Raw genomic sequence first — 13606 nt, 5'->3', positions numbered from 1 at the left:
AGTATTTCAAAAACAATCACACATCTCTTATTATACTTAAGTCTCCGAAGGTGTTCTTTTTGATTAACATTTTCCAACATCATTTACTCCCGCATGCACTATGAAAGGAAAATATTTCTTGTTACCAGCAACTAAACTGTCAGTTCATTTTGTACTTTGCACTTTGCAAACAAATTTCTGTTAGACACCTTTCATGCTTCTCACTACAAGTAATTTTGTCAGTATACTTATCGATAGTCCCCCACTGTACAAGTTTTTGTTCATTTTATTCACAGTTCTTCAGCAAATATCTCAAACACCTTCTCTGTAGCAACTAACTCTATAATAGATAATAATACATCACCTGCTATTACTGCTTTCACAAACAAGCATTCATACATGGATCACAAACCATTTGCCATATAAAAAGTAATTTATTCTATGATTTAAAGTCTAGTTTATTTTGTAGTCTGTGACAACTATGGTCATTTGTAATTTGGTGACATAGATTGTATGTAAACTTATATGACCAAATAGCATTTGAGGGATATTAAACAGTCTAATTCTGATGAACTTAGTGCAAGACACTTGATACCTGTACCATTCTTTTAAGCACTTTAATATCTGGGTAGAGGAGCTGTGCTGAAATATGCACAAGTATATTAATCATTTTCTATTACAAATATGGATACCTAATTTCAGGAGATTTCTCAATTTTTCATGCATAAACATTTTATTGTACAAAACCACGCATTCCCAGTTTCTCAAACGGATACTTAAATCTGTAAATTTATCTTCAACAATCAGGGTGACACATAATGATTGGAAGTTCAGTGCATGATGGCTTTGTTTATCAGGTGAATACTAGTATACTTAAAGAAGCATCTGTGAAACTTTTGTAAAATGCAGACATACAGAAAAGGATGGCAAATTGACTTGTTTACTATATTAAAATAAGTAATGGGTGAGCTTTTGCCTTATGTTGCTACAGTTACATAAATTATAAATGTTATTAAATAGAAACTTTCACAACAGCTGTAATACATCTTCTCCAATGCAGATGGTATAGTTTTTGTTTTTTTTACAACAAAGAAAAGTTTTCTCCAAGTAAGAAAATAAAATCTAAGAATATAGTATAACCTTGGTTACTCATATGCTACTCATATATAATTTAATGAGATTTGAAAATAAATGTGGTTCACTAAGCCAGTTGGTGAAATGGGAACTTGTAAAGTTATATTTCAAGCCTTGTATTTATCAGTAAGTGATGTTTAGATGCTCTTTCCTAAAAATACAAAGATGCAGAAAGCATGTTTAAATTATTTGTATTTTCATCAGTAAGATTGGAATCTTCTATCTTCAAGGGGGTGTTGTCACCCTGGACCCCATTGGGGTGGCCTTTAACTTCAAAATTTGATTTCAATGGTTGAACATCCAGTGATACAAGTTTGGGAATCTCACTGTATATGTATATACAGCTGAAGGCCTGCAAAATGCTGCAGTTAAATTAATATCTTTATCATAACAATACTTCTTTAAATACAGGATTTCTGGAATAACACATAATAGTTTTAATTGCAGACAATGAAATCTTCATGCCTAATTCTGTTCTGCCTAACCTTAGCTAAGCCTTTATTGAGTAGCTTATCATTGAGAAAGAGATAAATTACTACTGTAACTTGTGTATATTTTTTGATTTAGTTTAGTTAGGATAAATTTTATTGCACGTAATACCATCAATAAATAAATGTATAATATTAAAGCACAACATAATGTTAGGCCTTTTTAGAAACTTTGATAATGTTTTAATATGTTGTTGTACAAAATGTATAGTAAAGTATATTTATGTCTTGTTTTCTTCATTTGTTAAAATAAATCGCACTTGCACGTTTAGACAGTAAAATGCATGCACATTTTCAAACAGGCAAAAAATGAATATTATTATACTAGAAGATGTGTGTTATTACTAATTCCTAACTCAGTTAGATGTTAATCCAGTTATAAATACTTCTTACTATATGGTACTTCAAATGTATTAGTATAGGTTATTGAACTTCTTTTTTGTCTGTTATTGATATTATGCAGATTTGAATGTTGCAGGAATTGAGCTAAAAACTTGCAAGCTTTTAAAAGTAAGAGTTACACCTGTTGCTTTCATGGGGAAAAAAGTCACGAGGAGTTTTTTAAGTATTGAGAGCTTGTATTATTAGAAACCTATTTAATTATACATGCTCATGAATGATGAAAATAAGATAAACAAGAAATTAAAAGGACATTTATTTATTAATTGTACTTGAGCTTTGTTATTATTATTTGACCAATAGTAAGTATACTGTACTGCTACTGGTGGAAGATTGTGTTAGAGGATTTGCTAAATAAAATTTATCATACCATTGTACATAATTGTATATATAATGACTAATTAAATTAAATTAATTATTTTACAAAAACTTACAATTTTAATCTATTTTCTAACAAGATTTGTGTGTATCTGAAAATAATAATAATTATAAATAGCTTTTTAATTTTTAAAAAAATTTGTGTACAATTTTCTGGCAAAAATACTGCACAAGTAAAGAATTCCATTGAATTTTTTTCAGAAAATAGGCTAATTCAAGCAGTGAGGAAAACAACAGACCTAGAGTTAGAACTAGAAGAAGCTCGTACAACAGAGAATTCTCTTCGAGATACAATTTTGCAACTGCAGAATTTGAATGAATCATTTGGACAAGATAAAATTGAATTGAATAAATATATAACTGAGGTGAATTTGAAATAAATTTGTTGAAGAAAGCAAAAAAAAATGAAATTTGACATTTCAAATTTAATATCTTAAAATTAACAATATTCCAGTTTAAGAGCAATTTCAGGAATTATCGTATAAAGATTCTGTGTGTGTTTTTTTGCGATATGAATTGTAAAGCTCTTTTTAATAACTTCACAGCTTTGAAAATTTAGTAGTTATGTTATTTGGATTTGGCAAAACAAATCACTTTTTCCACTGCAGAAATCATCAAGGGTTCCCAAAATTGTAGTTAAAAAAAACACAAATTTATCAGATAATAAGCAGTGTAAATTATTCTACCTGTGTTTACAGAGATATTTTACTACCTGACAAGTGACATTGAATATTTCACTGCATCTGGGGGCTTTCAAATACCGACTTGTCTCCTAGCATTGCTGCTATAAAATTGTTCTAGATTGTGTTGAACCACACTGTAGTTATTTAAAAGCAATAAGAAAAGCATAAGTAAAACATGTACAATATCAACAATATTTATAGGGTTTGTAATTGTTTTTTAAAAACTTTCACCAAACTTTCATTTGCATGTGAAATATTATAATGTATGCTCTACTATTGGGATAATAAATTTATTTCAGTTGAACTAAACTGGAATCATAATTAAAGATACTACAGATTTTCTACATTTTAAAATGTTGATAAATATTTGAAAGTCAGATTTACTAAATATTTCATCTATTTAGGTTGAAGACTCAAAAGAAAATCTTGCAAAAGAAAAGAATGACTTGGAAAAAGAATGTAGACACTCAAAGGAAGAGCTTAAACGGCTGTTACAACGACTTAATGAGGCAGAAGCTAACCAGGCAACTCTAGGTGAATCAGTAGAGAGAGCCAAAGCCATGAAAGATAAGTTAGAAGACGAAATGGATCAAATGGTTAAGGAACGAATGGAATTACAAACACAACTTACTGGGGTATGTATGTGGAAAAAAAGACTGACATAATCTATTAACTGATCAGTTTGAGAATAGTGGATGTAATTTATTATTCTAAATCCACAGGAAAAGAATTATTTTATCTAACAGTTGGAATTGACTAAAAGTACTGGAAATTACACAATTTGTATATGGTAATGAGAAATTTTAGACCATACTTTTAGGGATTACAGCTTTCCTTAATAAAAGCAAATAAAATTAGTAATATTTTAAACTTCTCATATTCTTGCAGTCCAACTCTGCTAAAATATTTGAACTTAGCCAGTTTCACAGGTAAATAGTTTCATCTGTTGAGAAATGTAGTAGGTAGCTAAATCAACACTTATGAGACATTTGAACTCCTTTTTAAAGAGAAAGATAAAAAAAATGGCACTTCTGTAAAGTGGATGAAGTTTCTTGACCTAATTTTTGTAATAAATGCCTATTTATAGGATTTTTATCAGAACTAATTAGAATTAGAACATAAGACTTGTAATTTTACACCTGTCAGCATTTTTCAGTAATGGTACTATTACAAGAAAGCTTAAAGACATTTTCTGAAAGAATGAATTTTATTACTTTTATTCAGAGTTCTTTTTTGGGCTGGCTTTTTTTTATGCAAAAGCAATTTTTTCTTTCAGTACAGCCTTTTTTCATGAACAAAACATAGTTTTTGTGTTTAGTTTGCTAATTTTTTTGTTATGGAGATTAATGCAGTTAGTTGATCATACTTAAAAAAATGATTGTTTTATTAGCCACTCCCTTTCCCATAATATTAGTAAAAAATTTAATAACACAAGTTTTGAACAGTCTAAAAGATATATATTGTAAAGTCTCATAATGTTACTCTGTGTTTTCTACTAATTGTGTTTCCTTGTTAGTATTCTGATCATTATGGATTTAGTAAGATTTGAACATTATTCATTTCATTGCTTTATTTTGTAATGTTCTTGTATCTTACAGCATAAAGTTGTAAATGTACACTTAAAAAGAGAACTTGAAATATTAGTTGTTGTAATATGGTCATTTTCAGTGAACTAAAAACTTGTCCTCAAGCTGATAGCTGTTTGTGGAATGTATATTAAATACTAAGGCACTTGTTATTTTTCGTGAATTAGATTAGATTGCTTTAGTGCACATTTATCTAACTCATTGTTGCATTGTTGATAATTCATGCTTTTTATGAATACTGTGTTTTTACTGAATAAACATACAATAAGAACAGTATTAAGAGCCCAAAAAAGCCATGCAGCATTGTCTATAAAATACTTTTTTTACTGTATTATGTGGTGTTGTGTGATTAAATTATAAGAACTTATGCTGTGAGTATGAACCACATGAAAAAATAAGCAATCTACACTCATCTAACTGATAAAAAATGTTAGGAGATTAAGGTTGCTTCATTTTTGTCTTAATTGCAAAGTACACTTATACATTGAATTAATAATGATGTAAAGGAAGGTAATAATTACATTTGTCTTGTGGCATTTATTTAACATGCATTGAGAATGTTTTCATGAATTCTAGGGAAAAATTACAGGTATAGGCATATATGTGACTTTTATTAAATGCCAGTCATTATATAATTTGGAATAATCATCAGTTAACATTCATGTTTTGTAAAAGCCAAAAGCTTAATTATTAAAAGGGAAAAAAAAACTAAATATTGTCTTCATAAGCCAGTTTGTGGTTCTAATGACATTAAATATACATACTGAGGAGCTATTTTTGTTTTGTTTAGATGATAAAAATACTGTATTGTAAATGTTATGATTTCATATGGATGATCGTTTTACACCCGTTTTGTGTATGTATTCATAATATATACTTATATGCATAGTATAGTTATTATTTAAAACAAGTAGTTATTAATATACAGGACTGTTTGTTTTGAATTTTGAGCAAAGCTACACAAGGGCTATCTGCTTTAGCCATCCCTAATTTAGGAGTATAAAACTAGAGGGAAGGCAGCTAGTCATCACCACCCAATGCCAACTCTTGGGCTACTCTTTTACTAACAAACAGTGGGATTGACTGTCATTATAACAACCCCACAGCTGAAAGAGTGAGCATATTTGGTGCAGCTGGGATTTGAACCTGCGACTCTTGGATTACGAGTCGAATGCCTTAACCCACCTGGCCATGCCGGGCTACAGGACTGTTAAAGTAAAAGCTATTGTTGAAGCTGCATAATTGAACTTGTAAAATGTGTTCCAATACAATAGGAATCAATGGTAGTAAGACACATGCAGGGGTAACAGTACATTATGTACCATGATCAATCTCTATTTTCAAGTTTTACATGAGAAATATAAAAAAAAAAAATAAGGGGCAGAAAAGGGTACTAAATTGTATTGCATCTCATGTTTAAAAACTAACCAAATTCTTTGAATCTAGTTTCCATTTTTCTGTTTGTTTTTCCAATATAGAAGTCACGGCACATTCCCAGCAACCAATTAGCAACCCTTACAGAATTCACTACCACCAAAACTAACTTTATGTTCAATAACCAAAACTACCTAATTGGCCTAAGTATGGGAAACCCCGTGTCACCAGTTCTAGCCAACATTTTTATGACACAGATTGAATCTCAAGCGATCAATTCAGCCTTACACCCACCACTATACTGGTACAGGTATGTTGATGATACAGTTGCTGGATTCATATTTACAGAACACACACATTTAGTTTTTTCAATCATGTTAACTTGATACTCCCCAACATTAAATTCACCTGTGAACAGGAAAAAACTAAACAATAACATTTCTTAACCTCAAGATCACTAGAACTGATACACAATTCAAAACATAAATCTACAGAAAAATCACCCATACTGTATTATACATTCCATGGGACTCAGTACATGAGACAAAACAAAAACTCAACATATTAAGAAACCAAATAAACACAGCCACTAAACTATGCTCACACGACAAAATTAACAATGAAATTAATACAATAAAACACTTCATCAGCATCAACAAATTTCCTCAAAAAACTGTGGGAAAAATTATATGCACACACCTAGACCAACAACAAACAAACAGAAATAAATCCTAAGATACAACAAACTACAAAACCTTACACTGCTGCATGCCATATGTTCCTGACATCAGCAAAAAAATAACCAACTTTTGGGAAAAAATACAACATAAAACACAACATTCCAGTAAACACCAAATTTGTTCATACAATGTAAAAACTATACTGAAAAACAGAACACCAATGTAATTTATAAAATACAATGCAACAACTGCCATGACTTCTATATTAGAGAAACAAACAGAAAAATGGAAACTAGATTCAAAGGATACAAAAAAAGAACACCACACATTTTTGAACACTGTAAATCAAATAAACACAACATAATTAAGAACTGAATTAAGAACTTAAAACTTATATACTATTGAAATATGGATTATTAGCTATGGTTTTATGCTATACTGATTGGTATAACTTAAACAAAAAGTAGTTTAATCAAATTTTGAATGTAAGATATTAAAAGTTTTTGTTATGTACAGTAAAGGATACCTGGAGTGAAAGGGTCAATGAGTAGATTTTTAGTATGTGATCGGATCTTATAACCTACTAAACTTGACAACAACTTTAATATTTGATTGTCAGTCTTACTATAAAAAATTATTTAATTTGGTCTCCATTTTCATTTATAAAGAATAATGGTCATTCTAAGAAATTAACTAAACATACTTTTAATTTGGTTCTAAGTAAGTTTGATTAGCCAGTTATGGATTAAATTTTATGTAAAAATGGATCAGTTTACAAAAATAGATATGAAAGTAAAGAAAAGATTAGAAAATCATAAAAACACTTGCCAATATTATTTACTTACTTTACATTTATATTTTTATCTCACTGTTATTGTTTTATTTTTACTTTAACAAATGAAATATAAATGTACAATCAAACAAAACTTAAGACAAACCTATGACATGGTCAAATATAAAATTATAGAAATATGAAGAGTATTTGACATGTAATTAATGTTAAAATAAGCTAAATATGTTAAAATCTTTTTTATGCCATGTTTTGTTTTGGTACTTAAGCATAAGTTTTCTTGATCCATTAGGAGTTGACTGTTGGTAATATTTCACTTATTATGTTGGGCTATGTAAAAACTTTGTAAATGAAATTATTTTTCTCTGTTTGTTGATTTTATGTATAAATTAGTATGTAGAAGGACATCTTATATGGAGACAGTGACAAGCCACATCAAGGAAGTGTGTGTGAAATTGTTGCCAAATGTAAACTTAATAGTTCTATGGAAGGAGTGAATATGTAAAAGAACTTTTGAAGAGATAAAGCTTCCATATCACTTTTATAAAGAAACTGTCATCCAAGTGTGATTATTACAATAGTATCCATGGTAGTAAAATTAGTCTAAATACGGTGCATAGTTTTTCAATGTTAGATCAGATAAACTAGAACCTTTAATTAAAGATTGAAAAGAAAGCAGTGAGTTTTCATCATTAATATCCTCAGTTATAGTATGTTGTGATTTTCATGTAAAAATAAATGTAATAAGGATGTTTGTCATTTGATGGTCAAGATAAGCAGATAAATTTTCATTTTCTTGGTTTGAAGAAGTGGTTTAAGTTCAGTAGAGTCTTGATTTGGTTTGTTTTTTTTCGGAAATAGGTAATTTCAATTTAGTAAGTAATTTCTAAGATAAAGTGTTTGTGTGTTCAGTATAATAAGAGTGCCACCCTTGTAAGCTATTGTTGCAAGTTTATAGAAGTTATTTTTCTTGCCACATTTTTGTAGTAACGTTGAAAGATAGCATAGATACTGTATCACATGTGTTGTTCAGATAAATTAAATCTATCACATCAAAGATAACTTCAGCACGGAGTTGTTTGACCTTTTCTAGTCAAATACATTGAAAATAGTTGTTCCTCTGAATCAATCCTTAAACCAAAAACTTTCTATACCTTTTATGGCAGGCTCATGCAATTTACTGAAATCTAGTCACGAATTCCACTTGTAAACATTACATGCATTAACTCTGGGTTTTCTAAAGGATCCTGTCAAAAACTGACAAGATTACTTTAAAGATTATTAGTTTGCTGTACACATATCATAATTTTACAATTAAATGTTTTTACTTGAAATATGTTATTTTTTTGTTGTAGTTACTTGCATTCAAACTATGAACAAATCAAAGTGATTTTCATTTTAAATGTAAAAGTATTTTTTGTCTCACAACTTTCATATTTCATTTGCATAATCTCTAGGACCTCCTAAAAGGATATCAAAAGATTTTTAAAGATAAATGTCTGTATTTTCCACTTTCTCCATCATATCAGAACCTTTAGCTATTATAATGAGTGTTTAATACAAGAAAGGAATTTTATATTTTTCTTTTTGTCCTTTATCACTGATGATTCATCTTGATACAAGTCAGTGGTACCCTCAAGGCATATATTAGTTTCTTTGGGAGACATGCACAACTCCTTTGACAAATTTTTTGTACAACACATAATATCGTAATCATTGTAAACAGACACACAGTAAGATGTCTGTTTAGAAAATGTTTAATTTTGCATTTTGAGACATAAATAATATATAATTAAATAAAATAGAACATTAAGACCTAAATAACATTTAAACTATATCTCTAACTGTGATTATTTGTTCCTGTATTTATTTATTTTTTAGGTCAGTTCCACTGATGGCTTTTTTCTCTTGTCATTTAGCTTGTTGAATTCCCATAGGCAGTGTTTACTATGTTGTTTCTGACTTGTAGCTAATGAACTATTGATGAGCTGTTTTACATTCTACTCACAGTGAAAGGGTTATCTTTATAACAGCATTGGAAATTTAGTTCATGAAGTTATAGAATAAACTACAGATCTCTAACTATAACATATTTAGGTAAGAAACAACTGTAAGTGCTATAGACAGTCAAGCAGCCAACAATACTACAGTCAATTACATGTACCCCATCACAACAACTTGGTGCTAGTTTTAAAATAATCATTGTTAGATTATCGTGTAAAATGACCTCTTTCTAAATGTTCTGTACAAATGTGTATACTGTATCTAAATGGAAGGAATAAAGCTGAAAACAGTGATGTCGAGAAAACCCACTTGTATAGAAATATATATGCAAAAATGAATCGTTTGGGTTGAGAAAATATTTTACATAGAATATTTTCTCAACCCAAACGAGCTGTTTTTGCATATATAAAGCTGAAAACAAATGTGTTTAAGGTGGGAATGTCAGCTGCAAGGGGTTGAGAAAAATTTATTACATGTTTTAACTGTATTCATTCAGTGTCAAAAGATTATATAAACAGCTTAGTAACTAGATATACTGCTTCTCTATTACTGTTGTATTATTGAAGATAGAGAGAGCCAGAGTAGAGAATTCTCATATCTTATTGGTCATACGACAGTACATCTGAAATTTTAAGTAGGTTTTTAAAGGTTTATTTTGTAATAAAAGACTTAAAACTTTAATAAAATGAAACTTTGAATCATAACACACATAATAATATTAAATTCATTCACATGTATTGATATTAAAGTTGTTTAAATAGGTTTTGAATGTAACACAAAGACTTGTACAAAAAAGTGTGAAGAAATTCCCATTGCAAAAGGCCTATTCTGTGAATATATTATAGTATTTCAAGTCATCCTGTTTTATGTGTATTCATGGATTCTTGCATTTTTAATTTTTAAGCTGAAATTGTATTTATAAATCCTAAATTATGTTACGTTTCATTGCAAAATTTGTATTTTCCAGTTCCATTAAATTTTGGTTGGTTTTATTTTATGATTTTTTTTATATACTTAAATAGTTTTGTAAGTTATATGTTTTTTTATTTTTTGCATCTGATTTTTCTTTTTATTACATGAAAGGTTGAGTGTTCAGTTATGATTAACTTATTTATTTAATTTCTTTAAGTAAAACAACACTGTTGCTTGTGTTGCAATTTTATTTAAGTTTTAAATAAAAAAAACTGTTCAACATATCCTTTTTTTTTTCAAATTTTCTTTTTGTGGTGATTAAGTGATTTTATAAAGCATGTAAAATGTAATGTAATTTACTGTTGATTTTGGTACAAGTACTTTAAAATTTCTCATAAGAGAAGTAAACATTGAAAGAATGTTTAACTTTTTTGTACCTGTAGGCAAACCGGCAAAAACAAAGTTTGACAGAGAAGTTTCATGCTGCTCAAGAAACAATCAAAGAGTGTCATGATAAGTTTGAGAGGATTAGAAAAGAGAAGGAGAAGTTAACACAAGACCATGCCCAGTTACTGCAGCAAATGGATGCATCAGATAAGGAACAAATGCAACAAGGGGAAATAATTACTGCTCTACAAGAAGAAAAGGAAGAACTACAAAGAGCAATTTATTCTCTCAATCAAAGTAAAAGCTTACTGGAAGAAAGTAAAAAGCATTTGGAAGAGGAGTTGGAAGTTCATAGAACAAAACAACAACTTCTTCAAGGTAAAGGTCATCTCAGATAGCTATTATATTTTCTTCAACATGACACAATTTCATGGTGATTTTTATTTCCCTTTTCTTTGTGTATAATTTGGTCTGGATAATAGTAACATATTGGGAGAATCTTTTACTGTCATAGAACTTTTTTGCTGTGCATCAGAAGAGTGAGGAGAAATCAAATTCTGTGTACAAATTTTGTGGCGACTGATTCTATTTTAAGTTGTTCATAATATATTTGTGGTGAAACTTAACATGAAAATAGTAACTCTCTGTGAACATTTTCTGTTTTTCTTTGAAAGAGTTTTTAATTTATATAAGTGTCAAACTTGACTATTAGTAAAATTAACTTTAATTTCCATAGTTGTATGGACTTCAAATGAAAAAGTGTAGATGACTAAAATATATGTTAGGGATGATTTTCTGTTACATAAGTTTATTTAGAACAAAGTTTCAAAATTAATTGCTTGATGGCTAATATTGTTCCCTTATACTTACTAAAAGACAAGTATCTCAGAATATGTGAAATAAGCTCAAAGTTAAACCTAGCTCCAAGCTACTTGCTTTCTGCAAAATGTAAGCAGTTTGAGAATTTGTTACAAATAAGGATGACTGAAGTGATTTGTTGCAGGTTGAATGATATTAAAGGCAAGAAATTTAAAAGTAAAGTAATTGAATAATGCATTTTAAAATGTATTTACAAGAATGGAAAACATTGCAATCAGCAGTGAGATCTTATTCCCCTGAAGTTTGCAGAATATACACATTATTGTCAAGCTTACAGTGCTAAGTATGCTTACACCTGGATAAATGGTGCCAAGTTTTGGTGTTTCCAAGCCTTTCCAGAGTCAGCTTACATTCTTGGAAAAAATACTGGGAGCACTGCTTACATTCCTGTTCATACCCGTTAACATATGGCTACATCTGATGTAATAAAATTATTGTGAATTTCTTAGAAAAGTAATTTCCCTTATATTTTTACAGTTGTTACAGGTGAATGTTTTTCTTGCACAAACAGCTCTTTCATTGAATATGAAAATTTGTTTTAAGTGTCTTTGTTGTAAAGTTCTCACTACACAGAGATGATACTTCACCTATTAGATTAGTGCAATATTTCCATTTCAAGTTAAATATGTGTAGCATCTTATAAATCTGACTGATTTATATATCTTGTTTTAATGATCACTTGATTTCGTACTGTAGGATATTCGTGGAAAGTGATGTATTTATTTTTGTGTGTGTAAGTACATGTTTACATATATATGCATACATATTTTGTTGCTCATTCAAGTCCATGACATATTGTTCAGTTTTGAATGTCATATTCCTTCTGTTATCATTCATTTCATTTATTACCCAAATCTTTCCATATGTTTATCTTAACTAAGGTCTTTTAAAGTAGAAACCGTGCTTTTGCTCTACCAAACCTTTTTGAGTGTCATTTTGTTATTCTGGGTCTTCTTTCAGTATAATTCATTATTATACTGAGTTAAAACAAATATTTTTTGAAATTTTGGTCATCTCTTAATTATGACTGTTGAATAAAAATGTTGATATTAGCTTAAAAAATTGGAAGTAACCCTTCATATTGCTTACTCTTTTTTTTCTACAATGATAAAAGCAGTGTGAACATAAATATGAATTTTCATTTTTAAGAACTTCCTCTTAAAACACTAAGTGACACTGTTCAACAACATCAAACTACATTGATAAACATACAGTAGAAAAGACTGCAAGGCATGAAAAAATAAAGAAAAAATTTTCAGAATTGGTGAAATACACTTTTGTAGCAAAAACTTTATTATTATTATTTGTAGTATTTCAGTCAGAATCTGTTTGTCAGGCAATTTAGAACATGTTGTCTAGAAAAAAGGCTTAGACAGGATCATTGAAAGGTTAGAATATAGAAAGATTCTAAATTGCATATGTACTGTATGGAGCATGTTAACAAAAATATTGTTAGAAGAATTAATTAGGTTAATTTCTAAATTTCATTATCCAGGTTACAAAAGCAAAGTTTGAAGGGAATAATGGCTATTTTCTGTACTTTTACAACCTAATCAATTAAGAAATAAAACATACTATCCAGGAACAAAATTTGTGTTACATAGTGTAATCCAAATCATTATCAGAGGAACATACTGGTATAGTTTCATTTATTTAAAGTTACTGATATAGCATAAATGTTAATATTGTCACTGGGTACGAACAAAGTATTCAGAAAAATAACAAAAACAAATTAGTAGTAAGAGTCTTAGAATAATTTTTGTTACTTTGTCAGATGGCTGAGAGTCTGTGAAATATATCTGCCTGAGAATCAAATCTTAGTGTATTACTTTTTCTCAAAGCCTATAGAATAGATTTATCAAAGAAAATATTGACAGAAAAACACTATTTGAGAGCATCAGCTGTTGATATTATGATTATTGCAGCTGAAGGA

At 29.2% G+C, this 13606-nt stretch overlaps 1 protein-coding gene across 22 annotated transcripts in view; it reads left to right on the top strand.

Annotated features, from left to right (window-relative positions):
* Positions 1-13606, top strand: part of LOC143233272 (uncharacterized) — a 202846-nt gene that overhangs the window by 84515 nt on the left and 104725 nt on the right. For all 22 annotated transcript variants that reach the window (XM_076469362.1, XM_076469358.1, XM_076469357.1 and 19 more), the window contains 3 exons: positions 2580-2743; positions 3466-3696; positions 10851-11172. In XM_076469362.1, coding sequence (XP_076325477.1) covers positions 2580-2743; positions 3466-3696; positions 10851-11172 — 717 coding nt within the window. The remainder of the gene's footprint in view (positions 1-2579; positions 2744-3465; positions 3697-10850; positions 11173-13606) is intronic.

The sequence above is a fragment of the Tachypleus tridentatus genome, chromosome 12, assembly GCF_004210375.1.
Source record: "Tachypleus tridentatus isolate NWPU-2018 chromosome 12, ASM421037v1, whole genome shotgun sequence".
Lineage (NCBI taxonomy): Eukaryota > Metazoa > Arthropoda > Merostomata > Xiphosura > Limulidae > Tachypleus > Tachypleus tridentatus.
The sequence above is the reverse complement of the archived record's forward strand: the minus strand, read 5'-3'. Positions and strand labels throughout refer to the sequence as shown.